Consider the following 19816-nt stretch of genomic DNA (forward strand, 5'->3'; position numbering starts at 1 on the left):
CCTCCAACTACTTGGAAACCTGCTTACCCAGCCCAAAGGAAAAAAAAAATTCTTTTCAAACCTGTGCTCCTTGTAAAACAAAAAAAAATCAAAATCCTAAAAAAAACCCTGCCACTTTTGTCTCCAGGCAAATGGGTAGAGCACACACCCCCTATTTACTTTTAGGAAGAAAAGAAAAAAAAAAACCTCTGGGTTGGAAGACTGTGAATTTCCCTGCAGGAGTTAAGTACCCTGCCTCCAGGCAAAGAAAACCTGCAATTCACAAGATAATCCCCTTTTGTCTCTGCTTGGCCACAAAGCAGAGAGAAACCAAGCTGCTTTCAGTTTCAAAGCTGCTTTCTGGACTTCCTAAAAATTCCTTTTTAAAATCTGTATTTCTAGTTCAAAAAATCTCAACTGGATCTCAAAATGATTTCAGGTTAATCCCACCACTGTGCCACCATGTCACGGTTCCTCCCCCACTCTGAACTCTAGGGTACAGATGTGGGGACCTGCATGAAAAACCTCCTAAGCTTATCTTTACCAGCTTAGGTCAAAACTTCCCCAAGGTACAAAATATTACCCCCGTTATCCTTGGACTGGCCGCTACCACCACCAAACTAATACTGGTTACTGGGGAAGAGCTGTTTGGACGCGTCCTTCCCCCCAAAATACTTCCCAAAACCTTGCACCCCACTTCCTGGACAAGGTTTGGTAAAAAGCCTCACCAATTTGCCTAGGTGACTACAGACCCAGACCCTTGGATCTTAAGAACAATGAACAATCCTCCCAACACTTGCACTCCCCCTTTCCTGGGAAATGTTGGATAAAAAGCCTCACCAATTTGCATAGGTGACCACAGACCCAAACCCTTGGATCTGAAAACAATGAAAAAGCATTCAGTGTTTTACAAGAAGACTTTTAATAAAAAATAGAAGTAAATAGAAATAAAGAAATCCCCCTTGTAAAATCAGGATGGTAGATATCTTACAGGGTAATTAGATTAAAAAAACATAGAGAACCCCTCTAGGCAAAACCTTAAGTTACAAAAAAGATACACAGACAGAAATAGTTATTCTATCCAGCACAATTCTTTTCTCAGCCATTTAAAGAAATCATAATCTAACACATACCTAGCTAGATTACTTACTAAAAGTTCTAAGACTCCATTCCTGTTCTGTCCCCGGCCAAGACGACTACAGACAGACACAGACCCTTTGTTTCTCTCCCTCCTCCCAGCTTTTGAAAGTATCTTGTCTCCTCATTGGTCATTTTGGTCAGGTGCCAGCGAGGTTACCTTTAGCTTCTTAACCCTTTACAGGTGAGAGGAGCTTTCCCCTGGCCAGGAGGGATTTCAAAGGGGTTTACCCTTCCCTTTATATTTATGACAATTTTGAACAAGTATCACTCTTTGTCGTTATGGATATTTGGAGGTGTGTCCATCAGGACATAATAGTTTGAGGTTTTGATTGAAATATATGTCAAAAGAATTTCTGTGAGCTTTCATGTGTGTGACCAGAATGTGTGGGTCTGTGGGCAGGTCCAGAAGATGTGTGTGTGGTGACCAATTTGCCCACATCTTATCCAGCAGAGGTTAGTAATTGCTAGAGTGCAGAAGAAGCATTTGATATCTTTCCACTGGAATTCTCTCCAAAGCACAATGAGGCGGTATGCGTATAGGTATTTTGGAGGATGTCTGCCATTCTCTGTGGTATCCTGGAATCCTGGATCCCATTTTTCATTTATATGTTGTGACTTAATTATTTCAGAATCACTAAGGGCTACATAAAGTTTGACAATTCATTCTCTGGACCTACCTTCCTGAGCCTTTTCAGTGCCTCTTTCAGAGTAGACAGTCGTGATATTACAATATGTCTTCCTGGTCTGCACTAGTCTATAAGTAGTGTTTGTAACTGGATGAATTTGTAATAATTTGATTTTGGGAGCTGATATTGGGAGCTCAATTCTCATCTGATTAATTCCTTAATGCTGTGTAGACTTTTGTTATGACATATTGTATAAATTGATATGAAATATACTTGTAATAAATTCCAGTATTCGTGCTTTCTCTACTTATTGGAAGTTTTGTATTTAGGATTACCTGAGAAATAGTTCCTACACCTAACCACTGAGAAAAAGTTCCTGTTATGTAGAGACTGTGAGTGGGCTGTTGATCTGGTTCTTAGATTTTTAGCCATTGATCACTGAGAATTAATTCCCATTTCTTCAGTAGAGGAAACATATTGATAAGGACTTCTGAAAACAGCTGAGAAATGGTTGAAATATCCCGTTTTTCGGTGCTCTCAGAATGCAGCTGAAGATGGGATCGCCTCTGCCAGGCCGAACTAATCCTCACGGAAGCAAGGTTTTCCTGATTTTTAGAAATAAGCCATCATAGCTCCTGTTATAAAAATAGCATACACAAAATATTGCTGTATGCTTGGAAGCAATTTAATTGTATGCATGATGTCCATTCATACTGCCATACAAATATGCCAGATAAGACTCTTTAAGTGTTCTTTATTGCTCCACATCTAAAAAGCTTGATTTCTTTCACAATTTGCTTCAGGGGCTGAGTATGGAATTCTTCTTTTTCTGAAGCAGGATATAATTAACTGTATTAAAATGTTGCTGCTGGTATCACATTCAGTATGAAATTGTCAAAATATAGGGTACAGATGCCAAAGTTTTGATTTAGCTTTCTATCCATGACTGGGTAAAGCTGGCAAATGAAACATTTGATATGTTTGTTAAACCTCTGGAGCAACATCTTTATAGGTTAAATTTTGCATGGCATTGTTTGGTAGTTGGTATCCTGGTAACATAATTAGCACAGCAAGACATACAAACATAGTTACTATTCTGAGTGTTCATAATCAAACTAATACCAGTAGGAATCAGTATGGAATTGATCAGATGGTATCTTTTGGTTTGTACATACTGCTAATTGGGATTATGTAGTTTGGAAAGCTAATCATTCTGCAGCCACATGCATTAGCAGTGCATATGGAAGAGCTGATCTTCATTTTTATAATTCCATGTACCTTTGTAATGAACTTACTTATGGACTGGTCCAAAGCCCTCTGAAATCAACAGAAAGACTCCCACTGACTTAAATGGGCTTGGATCAAGCCCATGGAGATTTTAGGTTTTGTATTGGGTTTAACATAAGGGTAGCTAATTAGTCTCTTCTAGGTAAATTAATGTGGCTGATGTTTTCAAGGCAGAGAACTATACTTTCATTTTTTGGGGTCCAATCCTGCAGTCTTTAATAAGGTACAACTCCAGTTGCTGCATGTACATTATAAATACTGGCATTTTCTGTAAGCAGCATTGCCTTCCCCAAGTGTTCAAAAATCACAAATCCTTGACATTGGATTAAAAATCAAGAGATATAAAATAATACATTTTTAAAAAAAATTTTAAAAATTTGCTTTCTTGTTTTTGAACCTTTATGGTTCACATCTTCAAGCTTTTCTCTGCAGCCTTGGGTTACAAAGACCTATCTTTTATCTTAAATGAAGCTCAAATCTGAGGGTGTCAGAAGTGAAAAGGGTGAGTCAGCAAATACACTTTGTAGAAGGCACCCCCAGTCTGTCCATTCATTTTGAATGAGGAGAAAAATCTGAGTGAAGTTGCTGAGCCCCTTTTGCCCCTTTCTCATAACAGGCCCTCCCCATGTACTAGTTTCTGATGAGGTTTCACCAGGTGATTATCTAGATTATTATTTAAGCACCCACAGTGAACTTGATGGTGGACAAGACAGACATGAAATCAGATCCTCAGCTGATGTAAATCAGTATAACTATATTGAAGCCAATAAAGCTACCCTGGTATATGCCAGTTGAAGATCTGGCCCATAATCTCTGCCTTGAGGAGTTTACAATGATGCATGTTGAATATAATAGAATTTTCCCTCCAGAACTTGCATACATGGGGCCAGATTCGCCCACACAGGCACAGAGGTTACAAATGACAATGCCCTTCTATTGACATAGGCAGCTGCTGTGGAGTAAGATTTACTCTGGAGCTGAGCAGGAGACAGGGGTGCCTTCTTTATGGTTTTTGGTGGAAGAGGGCAGCTTTAAATGCTTTTGGGGGCTCTCCAGGAGCCTTGCTGTCAGAGGCTGCGTGGAAGATTTGCTGAATCAGCAAATACATATTGGCCTGGCACTGCCTCTTTCCTGCTCAGCTATGCTCAATATGGATTGTGCTGGTTGACAGGAGAGAAGATTGTGTGTAAGCTGCCTGTCAAGGTTCCTCCCCAACACTGAACTCTAGGGTATAGATGTGGGGACCTGCATGAAAAACCTCCTAAGCTTATCTTTACCAGCTTAGGTCAAAACTTCCCCAAGGTACAAAATATTCCACCCTTTGTCCTTGGATTGGCCGCTACCACCACCAAACTAATACTGGTTACTGGGGAAGAGCTGTTTGGACGCGTCCTTCCCCCCAAAATACTTCCCAAAACCTTGCATCCCACTTCCTGGACAAGGTTTGGTAAAAAGCCTCACCAATTTGCCTAGGTGACTACAGACCCAGACCCTTGGATCTTAAGAACAATGAACAATCCTCCCAACACTTGCACCCCCCCTTTCCTGGGAAATGTTGGATAAAAAGCCTCACCAATTTGCACAGGTGACCACAGACCCAAACCCTTGGATCTGAGAACAATGAAAAAGCATTAAGTTTTCTTACAAGAAGACTTTTAATAAAAATAGAAGTAAATAGAAATAAAGAAATCCCCCCTGTAAAATCAGGATGGTAGATACCTTACAGGGTAATTAGATTCAAAACATAGAGAACCCCTCTAGGCAAAACCTTAAGTTACAAAAAAGATACACAGACAGAAATAGTTATTCTATTCAGCACAGTTCTTTTCTCAGCCATTTAAAGAAATCATAATCTAACACGTACCTAGCTAGATTACTTACTAAAAGTTCTAAGACTCCATTCCTGGTCTATCCCCAGCCAAGACAGACTATAGACAGACACACAGACCCTTTGTTTCTCTCCCTCCTCCCAGCTTTTGAAAGTATCTTGTCTCCTCATTGGTCATTTTGGTCAGGTGCCAGCGAGGTTACCTTTAGCTTCTTAACCCTTTACAGGTGAGAGGAGCTTTCCCCTGGCCAGGAGGGATTTCAAAGGGGTTTACCCTTCCCTTTATATTTATGACACTGCCAAATGCCAGACCATCCGTGGAAGCTGAGAGAACCCAGTGAGTTAATATGGTCCATGGATGTTAAGGGTATCTTTAAAAAAAGAAAAGGAGTACTTGTGGCACCTTAGAGACTAACCAATTTATTTGAGCATGAACTTTCGTGAGCTACAGCTCACTTCATCGGATGCATACCGTGGAAACTGCAGCAGACATTATATATACACAGAGATCATGAAACAATACCTTCTCCCACCCCACTGTCCTGCTGGTAATAGCTTATTTAAAGTGATCATCAAGTTGGGCCATTTCCAGCACAAATCCAGGTTTTCTCACCCTCCACCCCCCTACACACAAACTCACTCTCCTGCTGGTAATAGCCCATCCAAAGTGACAACTCTCTTCACAATGTGCACGATAATCAAGGTGGGCCATTTCCTGCACAAATCCAGGTTCTCTCACCCCCTCAAAGGGTATCTTTGTAGAGCTAAAACAACGAGGAGTCCTAATGAGTCCTAGAGACCAACAAATTTATTTGGGCATAAGCTTTCGTGGGCTAGAATCCCTGTGGCCCACAAAAGCTTATGCCCAAATAAATTTGTTAGTCTCTAAGGTGCCACAAGGACTCGTCGTTGTTTTTACTGATACAGACTAACATGGCTATCACTCTGAAATTTGTAGCGCTAGGTTTCAGAGTGGTAGCCGTGTTATTCTGTATCAGCAAAAACAACGAGGAGTCCTTGTGGCACCTTAGAGACTAACAAATTTATTAGGGCATATTATCATTGTTTTTGTACAGCTAGCAGCTCTAGACATCTCTAGGAGTACTTTATTTCCACGCCAATTGAGGTGGGCCTCTAGCTAAAGATAAAGAAATTGTGGCCAGGTCCATGTGGCTTTGCACCATCCAGTGATGTAATACAGCCATAAACCCAGTTTAATTGGTCAGTCACTGCTTTGGATCAGTGGAATGGTACAAAACATTTAGAACATGCTGGTGAATCTGGTCCTATATCTTTAAGAAGCATACATAAAGAACACCAGTAATAAAAATCTTATATTTATGTGGTGAATCAAATGGTTTCATGTGCTGTGATAGCTTTTAAAATAAAATAAAATAAAATAAAGGTGACATTTATCTTTTCTTTCTTTGCTTTTGACCATTGAACTGTGACCTACTTTCATTTGCATCACAAGCTTTGAACATCTAGGATGATGTATGTTAATGGGGTTTTGGTTCTTTTGACCCCAGCTCTGCCCTTAAGGAATGCAAACATTTGTTCTCAATTTTCCTGGGGTTAACAAACTGGCCATTGTAACAAACTGGCCAAACCATGGCTCATTATATGAGCTGATAAGTTTGGTATGCAACACTGTGTTGAAATCTTTCAAATTTCAAAAGGTTTAGCTATATAGTAACATGAGTCATGTAACAGACACTAGTTTTGCCATAGACATATAGTAATACTTACTGCAGTAGCAGTGGGCCAGATCCTTTGCTCCTATAAATTGGAATAGCTCTATCAACTTTAATAAGCTACACTGATTTACACCAGCTGAGAATCTGGATAAAAGAATGGCTTTTTGCTGCCAACCAGAATGGCTTTATACATACATGCGGATATGTGAAGGAAGGCTTGAAGCTGTTCAGGTAAACCCCGTTGCTGGGCTGTTGGTTTTGAATAGGACAAGGCAGCAGGCCAGATTAGTCATGCCATGTTTTAGCTAGAGATTAAATGAATTCCATCAGTGTAGCAATCAGTTGAGGTGCTGCCAGACTTTCATCCTTTGGCATGGATTTCAGATTGCAGATGTGCGGTCATGTTTGGTGCTTGCTGGAAGGAGAAGACAAACTAAGAAGAGTGCTTTCATTCTATTTTTAACTTTCCTCAAGACGACAAAAGTCACCTAGATTTTAGTCTCAATCAATCTTTCTAATGTACCAGACGCAGTTCTCCCCGCCCCGCAATCCACTGCTTCTCATGTCTGATTAAATATTGGCGTGTGCCACCACAGAATACAGTGATAACAGTATGTAATCAACTGCGTAATTTTCAAGCATTAAGAGCTTAATTCCGCAAAGAGTTTAGCACCTTCTGCAAAGTCCTGTATACGCTCAGCCCAGTAGAAGTTTAAGTACTTTGCTAGACTGGGGCCTAAGTTTCTTATTTGTAACTAGAAAATCCTCTTTGTGTGGGAAAGGGGAGAGGGAAAGTGACGTCATACAATGTACCAGTCATAGATTCTAAAACTATAAATATGGTAATCAACAAATAAGCTTACATTTTAATTAGCACAAACAGGAAAGAGAAATATACGATTTGCTATATCTTTGGTTTTATGGCTCTGGTTGTGAGACACACAGCTGTAGCAAGCATAGGTCTGATCCCAGTGTAGACAGAGTCTTCTGTTGATTCAAATGTCACTCTTAGGTACTTCTTTCTTTACGCTGTAATGGTTAATACACACTCATTAAAGTCTTCGAATGTGTCTGTGAGTCCCAAGCCAATATAGGCTGTGCTCCTGCAGCGTGGCTGAAAGTCTTCATACCAGTAACTGTACTCAATTGTGATTTCAGCCTGAGGCATTGAATTGCGTACTGCTCGGGTTGCCTGAATGATGTGGTGCTATTGCAGGCTTCACTTTCACAAGTGGTGCTCAACCCCGTGTTGTCAATTTTCATTTTCATGAGCGCTAAATTCATTGTTAACATAGTTCTAATGCTAGCGTTAAACTAATGCTTCAGTCCTTCACCTTCAAGAGCACAAGATCACTCTCTATTAAAACGTAAAAGCCAAAATAGACTTAGAAAGTGTTTTTATGCTGCATTTTTGTCTGATAGATAGAAACTTGTTTATGTTTATTATAGATCATTTGATTGTATATATGAGTTAATTATTTAATTGCTAAACATATTGTTTTTTTTTTTTTGCCAACAGTTAACAGTGGAAGATGTAAGTACAAATATTAGCTAGCAGTGTGTATGTGTATATTGTTGCCAGATTTTGTGAATATTTAACAAATACCTGTAAGGACTATATTATAAGGATAAATGATATATAGAATGTTTGTTATAGAATGACAATAATTTTTACTGATCATGTTTTTATTAGAAGTTTAATGCACATGCTGGTTGGGATTTTCAAAGAGGTTTAAGGGAGTTAGGCACCCTATTCCACTGAAATGAATGGGATTTAGGCATTTACTTGCATAGAAATCCCAGCCTTAGTACCCTAGGTTTTGCTATGAGCCTCAGTCATGCTGCAAAAAGTAAGAATGAAAGTTTGGCTCAAAGATACACACTTTAGAGGCCTCAGAATCAGTGTTCTGTGAATGCTTGAATTTCAGAAGCCATGACCACCTGGGGCTGTGATCTCATCAGATTTCAGAACCTAAGCTGAGTTGGGTTTAGTTCAGAGGTGGGCAAACTACAGCCCGCGGGCCACATCTGGTCTGTGGGACTGTTCTGCCTGGCCCCTGAGCTCCTGGCCCGGGAGTCGAGCCCCCGGCCCCTCCCCTGCTGTTCCTCCTCCCCCGCAGCCTCACCTCACCGCACCGCTGGCGCAATGCTCTGGGCGGCGTGCTGCAAGCTTCTGGGGCAGCGCAGCTGCAGAGCCTGGCCTGACCCAGTGCTCTGTGCTGCGCGGTGCATGACTGGCTCCAGCCGGGTGGCGCGGCTGCCTGTCCTGGTGCAGCTGCGCCGCCAGCCACCGGTGCTCCAGGCAGCGTGGTAAGGGGGGCAGGGAGCTGGAGTGGGGGGGTTGGATAGAGGGCAGGGGAGTTCGGTGGGTGGGCAGGGGCCGGGGGTGTGGATAGGGGTCAGGGCAGTCAGAGGACGGGGAACAGGGGTGTTGAATGGGGGCAGAAGGTCCGGGGGTGGTCAGGAAGGAGAGGGGATTGGATGTGGCAGTGGGGGGCAGTTAGGGGTGGGAGCTCCGGGGGTGGTCAGGGGACAGAGAGCAGGGGTGGTGGATGGGGCAGGGGTTCTGGGGGGGCCGTCAGGGGGCGAGAAGCAATTTTCACCAGGTGGTAGGTGGAAACTGCCTTGAAATGGCCCATTTGAAACAAATTGAGGGAACTTGGATATGAAAGTATAAGAGGGCTAGATTCTCATGGAAGTCAATAAAACTATGCCGATTAAAGTGAAATTAAACTACCTTAGAGGATTTAGGTTCTAGTGGTGCTGGCTTCTTAACATAAGTGCAAATATTTACCCAAGGCTTCACTTGGGTTAATAGGTAACTTTGTAGCCCCAGAGGGGTCAGACTATTCCAGACACTATGCCATTTTCGTCTCTCCTACAAAGGAAATATGAGCACATCAATGTATGCCTTAAAATTTCTTAGTCATACACTGAACCAGATACACAAACACTGAGCCAGATATTCAGCTGATGTAAATTGGCATAGCTTCATTGACTTCAGTGGAACAGCATTGTTTTACAGCAGCTGAGCACCCAGCTTCTTATTTATGTGTTTTGCGTATTTAAAATATATTGCTCTCTCAGAAAATACAGCTCTTTTCATACCTAGAGATAGCTTAGCAATGGCTAGGCAGAAGTCAGTGTAAGGTGTGAACTGGTAACTGTTAAGACTGTGCTGTTGGGGAAATGTGAAACAGAAAAGCAAAGTAAATGAGAGAAATGTGGATATGAGGCTTTAAGTGTCTGTAGTGCTACATACATTGTGCTTTGTTTAAAATGGTAGCACTGTAGTGAGCGTGCTTGTGTGACTACATACTTACCGGCTTGAAAACTTATGGTGTGCAAAACTCAGGTGCAGAACTCCATAGTATTTCAGCTAGCCTTTCTTTTTGTGGTTTATTCTTTTCTCCTATCTTTCTCCTGTACCGATTCCACATATACAGGGCCAGATTGTGCTTGATCTTTGGGCATGTGCAGTGTGTGGAGCTGGGTGCAAAGAGTCTTTCCTGCCTTTTGCCACCAGGGTAAGGCATAATTGTAGTGGTGACCTTGAAGGGGTAGCCACCCCAAAGAGGGTAGGGGAAGCCCCTTCCAGACCTGCCAATGCAGCATAAGTGTCCACATAAGGGTGAGGGAGAAACCCAGGAGCAATGCAGCAGGTCTGTTCCCATTGTACAGTGGGGAATGCCAAAGGGACTCCCTATAGAGCAGTGGTTCCCAAACTTGGTTCACGGCTTGTTCAGGCTAAGCCCCTGGCGGGCCGAGAGACGCTTTGTTTACTTGGAGCGTCCGCAGGAACGGCCACTTGCAGATCCCAGTGGCCACGGTTCGCTGTTCCTGGCCAATGGGAGCTGTGGGAAGCGGTGCGATCCGTGCCACCGCTTCCTGCAGCTCCCATTGGCCGGGAATTGCGAACCACGGCCACTGGGAGCTGTGAGTAGCAGGGCTTTGGAGCGGAGCCCGGAGCTGGAGCGCGGAGCAGCAGGTTTTTGCCTGGAGCTGGAACGGAGCTGGAGCACAGCTCCAAAGCCCTGGTGAGCAGCCGTACCTGCGGACACTTAGGTAAACAAAGTGTCTTGCGGCCCCCCAAGGGCTTACCCTGAACAAGCCACGAACCAAGTTTCGGAACCACTGCCATAGAGCAATGCATTTCTGCTCTGCCCCCGAAAAGGTCCAGTGCTTGTTAGACAAAATCTGGGCCACTGTGTGCAATATTTCGATCACTAAAGCTTCTACTCTGTGTACTATGGCAAATATTTATGTGCAGTTAGAGTGGGTTAATATTGCTCTGGGAACCTTAACATTTTCTACTTTCTGATTTTTGTGTGTGGACTTAAACTGTCAACCTTTAATGTTGTGCTAATGTAGCTTTTTTGCCATTAATATAAGGCACATTTGGTTTTAACAGACGTGCAGAACGGTGTAGGTTTTATTTTGATCTTACTTGTGTCATGTTTGGAGTAAAAAGAAAAAATATAATGGCTCTGCCCAAACTGTTCCCATCTTGCATTCCTTAATGATTTGCTCATTTAAAAATAGGGCTATATGGTTTTCTAGATAGACCAGAGAAGGCTGCTGGGAATATAAATGGCTCTTTGTTTAAAGGGTAACCCAAAAGACAAACATGCAGGCTGAAGCCATAGTGTCTATTATTGGCAGAAATACAAACCTTTCAATAATAAATGAGCCCTTAGCAGTTGTCACACTGCATCTGTCCTCAGGGGCTAAGTGCAACAACATAGTGGCCTACTGAGGAACTTGGCTAGAAATTAATGGTTTCATCAGCTTGCAGAAACAACTACAGTAATTAATTGGACACACTGGGGAATAACCTAAATGGCTTGTTCTTTGTGATTAGAGAGCACTTCTTTAACTAGCTCTCCAACGAAGTGTGGGTCACTGAAATCTGGGTGCAACAAAGTACTGTATATTGAAGAATGTGGTTTTGGTAGGTTATTTAATGTTTGCAGTATATATATGATGTTAATGGGCCCAATCATATAGTTCTTGCCTGCAGAAACTTTCATTAACGTAGATGGGAGGCTGTGAGTGCCTGTCAGTTGCAGGAGTCAGCCCTGAAAATGTTGAACAGCCTTTAGAAAAGGTGTGTAGGTGTTACATGATGGGAAGGGTTTGCTGTGATGAGGGGAAACAAGCTGATGGAAGTGGATACACTCAGTTTTTTGTTTCTTAAAATCTAAATAATAAATATATGTTCTTAAATAGTTTCAGCTTTTTTAGCAAGTGAATAGCTTACACCTGTGCTTAGCTTGCATCTCATCATAAGTAGTATTAACTGTTAAAAGCATTCACCAATAAGTTTTTGAAGCTTTTAAGGTTAAATCTTTAGACTTGTTGCATGGAATGTTAGCCACTCAGCTCTCATTAATGGTCAAGGAATTGTGCTGTTAAAGCCTTGAATGTACAGTTGGGACTGTAACCTTGGGAAATGTTTTCAAAGTTGGCTTGCAAAATTGCACCTGCAAAATGATTGTGCATGCGCACAGTTCTCATTTATGTTCAGAACTAGGGTAAACGTGTAATTACCCCATTGTTAGAAAGTCAAAAGTCATAGATGCAATACCTAGGGTCTTTGAAAAAAATGACCTCTAATGTCCATTGAAAGGAATCAGTCTATAAAGATTTTTTTTAAAATACACTCACTTCAGAAAGCTTAAGTACTTTCTGTGCTGTTTTTTTATACCTTTGTAGTTTTGAACTTCTAGCTGAAGGTCAAATGGGATCACTGGGTTAATTTCATTAAAAAGAAAGAAGAAACTTTAATATGCATCCATGTTTTGGGATGTAAAGGCAGTGTATAGTATAGCCAATACTAACAGTGAATGATTTCATAATATAAGGCCAGAGGACTACACATAGGAGAGACTGTTCATGCTGATGTGCCTGGGGGAGGTATCACTTCCGGGAGGCAGTATGAATTAGTGGATAGAGCATTGGACTGGCACTCAGGAGACTTAGATTCTGTTCCTGGCTCTGCCAGAGGTGTGCTTGATGGTGCTGGGCAAATCACTTCACCTATCTGTACCTCAGTTTCTCCACCTGTAAAATGGGGATAATGATACAGCCTCCTTTGTAAAGTGCTTTGAGGAATATTGATGAGAAGCCCTATATAAAGTATTATTATTATTATTTTATTTTATTATGTCTGAAAAGTGGTTGCCTCTTCACCTGCTTCTTCTGGTGTTTTTGAAGATTCTTGAAATGCATTTCTTGCTGGCCTTGTGTTCAGTGGGGGAAATCTGTTCCAAATCTAAAAGGAAACATAACAAATAGGGTGTTGAAGGGCTACATTACTGGGGAAGAAAGAGGGAAATACTATAAAAAAGCCCCTTTTTTCTCTCCTCCCCAGCACCCAGGGATGTTGCTGGTTAGGATAGTTAGTAGAGACTTAAGGATCAGGTTTGGAGAATCTGGAACCAGGAAAGGATCAGATCAGTCTTTTAGATACACAAGTACTTTTAAGTACTGAAGCCAGTCTGCTTTATGCTGCAGATTGGACTGACAGCCCCAGCATTGGTGGAGGGGAATATGGGCTACATCCATTGTTCTTTGAACACAGCCCAAGATCTGCGTCTAAATATTCAGACTAATGACTACTAAAGTATGATTATTGTCATCCTAGCCCTCAGCAGCACGCTTTTCAAAATGTTTCCTTGCTTCTTGGCTTTGAAGCTCTTTGCTACATTGGTTAGACTGGCAAATGATCCTTTGACACTGACAGCAGCTACAGGAACGTTTCAAAATATTCCCAACTGGACTCCCTTTTGCAATCTGGAGACATGGCAGATTTCCCTCCCCTGCCAAAAGCCTACTATGGTAAAAGACTGATATAGTAACACTGTAAAAAATGAGCCTTAACATGTTTTTCTGTAAAACTGACACCAAAAATCTGACACCAGGATCCTTCATAATTTGGCAGCCTCTACAAAATCTCTGTGGTCCAACTATGCTAATTACAAACGATGTCACAACAAGTTATCATTGTCTCACCCTGCCCAGGCTAGTAATGTAGAATATTCTGAGTGCCAGGATTTCCCAAAGTCCCAGTGTCTAATTCAAAGCCCATTGAAGTTCATGGGAAGGCTTCTTCTAGGGTTGCTACCTCTAAGGTACAAAAACCCAGGTCATCTGGGAACATCCTGAGCCCATAAAACTGGACAGCTGGCAGTGTACCCTGAACACAGTTACAGATTTCCCAGGACAGCTATCTCAAAAAAGGGACAGTCCTGGGAAAACCGGGACAGGGGACGGGGGGAGGGATAACTCAGTGGTTTGAGCATTGGCCTGCTAAACCCAGGATTGTGAGTTCAATCCTTGAGGGGGCTATTTAGGGATCTGGAGCAAAACCTGGGGATTGGTCCTGCTTTGAGCAGGGGGTTGGGCTAGATGACCTCCAGAGGTCCCTTCCAACCCTGATAGTCTATGATTCTATGTGGCAACCCTTGCTCTCACTGACTTCAACGGGATTTAGATCAGACATTCAGGCACACACTGATTTACAAACAGATAGTACTGGCAAACAAGACAGACTCCAAAGAGATATCCTCGACCACCTCAGTACGGCTTTAGTGAAGGGGAGATCCACAGGAGTTCTAGGAATTCACCTCCCACCTCCTTTCACAGGCATTTCTGGGGTCTAGGGCTGCACTAACCTCCTCAGCCATTCGATCTGTCCCCCTGTTGAGGATGTAGCCAAAAGCTTCCTGCACACTGGGGCTCAGCTAGCCCCCACAGATTGCAGCTACCCTGTGCCAAAGGAAAGCAGCTCCATCTCATGGACTCCCAAAATCCTGCCAGATCTCTGTAGTGGGCCTCTTTTGCTTGAGTGGGCAGGGAGTATGTTTGATACTGAAAATGCACAGTTACTAGTGAGTTTAGTACTCACTACTGTGAACCACTTCAATGGGCCTGCTCAGAGTAGTAAGCGCTAGTTTCAGTAGTGTTGGCAGGATCTGTCCCTGGGCCTTGACCAATAGTCATTTGACAGTCCCCAGCTACACCATCTCTTTAATTCGGTTCCATTAATAGTATTACATAAAATAGATTGTAGGCGGAACGGGACCTGTCATGAATCTACTGTGCTTAATATTTGTATGGCTATTTAATGTATAGCATTTTAGTATAGTCTATTATATGGTATTAAACTTTTTTTTTACCATGGAAGTGACTACAATAGGTGGCTGTAGATTCTAATTTTTAAAGACTCATCTCTCTCTTTTAAATTAATTTAATTTTTAAAATTGCTTTCATTTTTTAAAACCTGTTTTTATCCCACCTGCTTTTGGTGCTCAGTTACTGCAATGCCAGCTATAAGGCCATTTTTAATGTACGTATTTGCCTTTTATATTATAGCTCACTTGAAATGTTACCAATGGTAAATTTTGCCACTCTTCTTTTATGGTAGTTACTGCGTAAACCATGGGAGTTTCTTCAGGGGGTTGCCACATGCCCCCACCAACTAAATTCTTTGACATGCATCACTGCTAAAGGGGGAAAAAATCATCATGTTGGAAAAAAAGATAGAAGATTAGAATCTAGAAAGACATCATAAATAGGTTTTACACAAAAATATATTCAATGACTGTAAATAAATTTGGAACTTTAGGCACGACAACAAAATAATACTTTTTAAGAACGCCACAGTGGAAAGGAAAAACTAAAATGTTCAACCCTTACTTATGCTCTGTTAAGGGCAGGCATTCCTGCCCACATTCCATTCTTCTGTTGTGTACAGATAAGTCATTTCATGCACATCTGAAGTGTGGGGGGAATGCTATTCTAAATGGGCAGCATTTTGCAGTCCGTTAAATTCTACCTCAGCCTCTCCCATTCTCCCATGCCAAAATAGCATCAATTACTGCAGACAGTTTGAGGTCATTTACACTGCTTACTCCTCCAGGGTGTGGACATGCCCCTCTAGGGCAGTGGTTCTCAAACTTTTTTGATTGCCCCCCCCCGCTTCTTTGTGTCTGTAGTCATTTACACATCTCCCCCCCCCACGCCCATCCCAGTATACATATCGCCACCCACCACTTTTCACAGCAGCCTTAGCGTTCTCTTGAATCCTTATTTCTGTGCTGCTGCTGCTGCTGCCGCCACCTCGGGGCTGACAGCTGGAGCCCCACTACCTCCCAATGAGGAATTGGGGGAGGGGGGCTAGAGAGCTCAGGTGGCAGAGCTCTGGCTGTCCCCTTTATCCCTGTCTCTCAGGTGTGCACAGCCCTTCTGCATGAGACCCAGCTACCTGGGGCTGACAGCCAGAGCTCATAACAACAACAACAATAATAAATAAAGCACACAGCTCGGGCCTCCCTTGGGAGGCCTGCCCCACAGTTTGAAAACCATTTCTGGGGCAGCAGTGGTTGTGATGAGCAGTCAGTGTAAAATGGGCTGAAGGGGACAGGACATCTATGGAGAGTGGTCATTACACAGAATACCCCATCTGTGGTGCATCCCAAGAGTTCTGCAGGTTTGGGAAATGGAATCTTTGAGCCCTCAGACCCCTGCTATGGCAAGGCAAATCCTCTCCCCTCCCTCTACCCATCCCCAATTCAAAAAATCAAAGGGTTACACATGCTTAGATTCTCTCAAGAAATGACCCTTGGTGACTAGCATCCCGAGTCTCCTTCCTTTCATAGCAAAACATGCAATTCTAAGCAATGGGCTACCTGAAAATGTGCAGAGGTTGAGTGACAGTACTGAACTGGTTGATTAAACATAGAGCCAAGAATTTCTGAGTTCTAATCCTAGCTCTACCATTGACTAATTTGGCTGACAAAGATACCTGTATAAATATAACAGACAAATATACAATGTCAATGAAGTACACATTATATGGATTAAAAACTGGCTAACTGATAGATCTCAAAAAGTGATTGCAAATGGGGAATCATCATCCATAGGGAGTGCTTCTCGTAAGGTTCCTTCCTTACTCAAATAGCCTGATGCTATTCAAAATCTTTATCAATAATCTGGAGGAAAATATAAAATCATTGCTGGTAAAGTTTGCAGATGATACAGTAATTGGGGCAGCGGTAATGATATGGCCAAGTCAATTCTACAGAATTATCTGGGTTGCTTGGTAAAGTGGGCTTACTTGAACAATTTGTCTTTTAATACAGCCAAATGCAAGGTCATACATCTGTGAACAAAGGGTGTATATATAGGATGATGGGACTGTATTTTGGAAAGTAGTGACTCTGAAAGCAATTTGCGGATCAGAATCAATAACTATCTGCCATAAACTCTGTTGTGATAATTGGGCCTACAAATTTATCTTAATCATGAGCGCAACTGTAAAAGCTGTGAGATAGTTTATAAAGTGTCAGAATAACCTACAACAACAAATGTTGATGTGGAAAAGGTGCAAAGGCGAGGCAGACTGAATTAGCCTAAACCAAAAGGCCTACTGTTATAACTAAAGGACTGTGTTAAGATTATGTCCGGAAAAGAAGAAAAGTGTGGAACCAGAAATCAATCAACCAAAATTGGTGTGTCAGAAATTAGGCCTAATTGGTGGACAAAATAATGAGGGGATGGGACTTTCCACCCATCACTCCCTTTTGGGATCCTCAGAAAGAGAGTTTGGGGGGAAAATATGGATGGATGAGTGGAGGTGAAGCAGAGGGCCTACCATGACACTGACTGACTGAGATACGAGAGAAGGAAAAGAGTGAGTTTCACCATCATGACTACCACTTCCACTTTCTCCTGGGACCCTGTACCTTCTTCGTCCAAATCCTGAGAGATGTTCTGACCAGAGTAGGCCAGAGAGAGGTACCAGATGGCATTGCCACCTCCACCAGCTCCAACTAAATCCCAAACACAACCTGGGATGTGAGATTTTGTCACCTCCCTTCTTCCCCATCTCATGCGTTCATCTCCTTCCCTGCCTTATTTCTTCTCTTTTACTATTTCTCTCCTTTTGCCTTCTGTCTAATAAGCCTGGCTTAGCCAGCCAAGACGGCGTATTTCACAACTTGCTTTAAGCCTGCAAATAGAAAGAGGCAGCTAAAAGCAATGCTGTAAATGGCTTGATGCTGGTACAATTTGCCAGGTCTCAGAAGTGGCTGATAAGACCATGCACCATGCCAGGGTTTCTCCAGCAGTGAGATTGCAAGTGAGAGTCAACATCAGAGACAGAAGCTGGATTTTTTATTTTTGCTCTTCTTTTCTCTACCCTTTTGCATGTGTCTTGTTTTGCCTTTTAGGAAATGGGATCAGACTTTAACAACAGCTCCAGCCCATTTCAACTAATGGCTTCTCTTCTCCCCAAAAGGACAGTTATTACCAACTTTAATATTATCTGATAGACTGTCAAACAAGGTTTCCCTCCCACCCCCTTCTAAAGGCTCTCTACAGTTAAAGTGATAGGGAATGTTGGATGCTTAAATGAAAACCTTACTTAACATTTCAAATGCTATAACTGTTTTTCCTTCTTTTTAGTATTTTTAATAAAGGGTTACAAGATTTTTAACGGGATGTTTGCCATAGTACAAAAGCAGACTGAAGTCTCTGTGTACCAAACCTTGTTTAAAACTGCTTAGGGTTGGACAGTTACAGGATCATGTTAAAACCTTTGACTTGGGCCCATTTATTCACCCTGAATGAATTCAGCAGTGTGATGTGGTGATTAAGAGAGCAAATGTGATCTTTGGATGTCTAAGGGAAATATCACGTAGAAGCAGGGAGATGTATAATATATACTGTCTTAATGAGACCATTACTGGAATACTGTGTCCAGTTCTGGTGTCCACACTTTGGAAAACCTGCCTTATGGGGAGAGAAAAAAGTAGCTAATTCTAGTTTATCAAAGAGAAGGTTAAGAGGTGACTTGGTCACGTTCTATAAATACCTATGTGGGGAGAACATTTCTGATAGAGAAGGATCTTTAATTTAGCAGACAAATACATAACAAGAGCCAATGACTGGAAGGTGAAGCTAGAGAAATTCAGAGTAGAAACAAGATGCACATTTTAAAGTCAGGGTAACTAGCCATTGGACAATTTTCCTAACTATGTGGTGGATTCTCCATCTCTTGTAGTCTTTAAATCAATACTGGATGTCTTTCTAAAAGATATGCTGTAGATAAACCAGAAAATTAGGGGGGAGGCTGTTCTAGATTTAATTTTGACAAATAGGGAAGAAGTGGTTGAGAATTTGAAAGTGGAAGGCAACATGGGTGAAAGTGATCATGAAATGGTAGAGTTCATGATTCTAAGGAATGGTAGGAGGGAGAACAGCACAATAAAGACAATGGATTTCAAGAAGGCAGACTTTAGCAAACTCAGGGAGTTGGTAGGTAAAATCCCATGAGAAGCAAGTCTAAGGGGAAAAACAACTGAAGACAGTTGGCAGTTTTTCGAAGAGACATTATTAAGGGCACAAGAACAAACTATCCCACTGCATAGGAAAGATAGGCAATATGGCAAGAGACCACCTTGGCTTAACCAGGAGATCTTCAATGATCTAAAACTCAAAAAAAGAGTCCTATAAAAAGTAGAAACTCAGTCAAATTACAAAGGATGAATATAAACAAATAACACAAGTATGTAGGGACAAAATTAGAAAGGCCAAGGCACAAAATGAGCTAGGGACATAAAGGGTAACAAGAAAACATTCTACAAATACATTAGAAGCAAGAGGAAGACCAAGGACAGAGTAGGCCCGGTACTCAATGAGGGGGGAAAGACAATAACAGAAAATGTGGAAATGCCAGAGGTGCTTCATGACTTCTTTGTTTTGGTTTTCACCAAGAAGGTTGGTGGCGATTGGATGTCTAGCATAGTGAATGCCAGTGAAAATGAGGTAGTATCAGAGTCTAAAATAGGGAAAGAACAAGTCAAAAATTACTTAAACAAGTTAGATGTCTTCAAGTCACCAGGGCCTGATGAAATGCATCCTAGAATACTTAAGGAGCTGACTGAGGAGATATCTGAGCCATTAGCAATTATCTTTGAAACGTCATGGAAGACAGGAGACATTCCAGAAGACTGTAAGAGGGCAAATATAGTTCCCATCCATAAAAAGGGAAATAAGGACAACCTGGGGAATTACAGACCAGTCAGCTTAACTTCTGTACCCGGAAAGATAATGGAGCAAATAATTAAGCAATCAATTTGCAAACACCTAGAAGATAATGAGGTGATAAGTAACAGTCAGCATGGATTTGTAAAGAACAAATTGTGGCAGACCAACCTGATAGCTTTCTTTGATAGGATAACAAGCCTTGTGGA

The 19816-nt window shown here is 41.9% G+C and overlaps 1 protein-coding gene across 6 annotated transcripts in view; it reads left to right on the forward strand.

The window, feature by feature from the left end:
* DCDC2 (doublecortin domain containing 2) overlaps positions 1-19816 on the forward strand; it is a 242081-nt gene that overhangs the window by 39625 nt on the left and 182640 nt on the right. For all 6 annotated transcript variants that reach the window (XM_073331884.1, XM_073331883.1, XM_073331885.1 and 3 more), the window contains exon 5: positions 8077-8091. In XM_073331884.1, the coding sequence (XP_073187985.1) occupies positions 8077-8091 (15 nt within the window). The remainder of the gene's footprint in view (positions 1-8076; positions 8092-19816) is intronic.

The sequence above is a fragment of the Lepidochelys kempii genome, chromosome 2 (assembly GCF_965140265.1).
Source record: "Lepidochelys kempii isolate rLepKem1 chromosome 2, rLepKem1.hap2, whole genome shotgun sequence".
NCBI classification, from domain to species: domain Eukaryota; kingdom Metazoa; phylum Chordata; order Testudines; family Cheloniidae; genus Lepidochelys; species Lepidochelys kempii.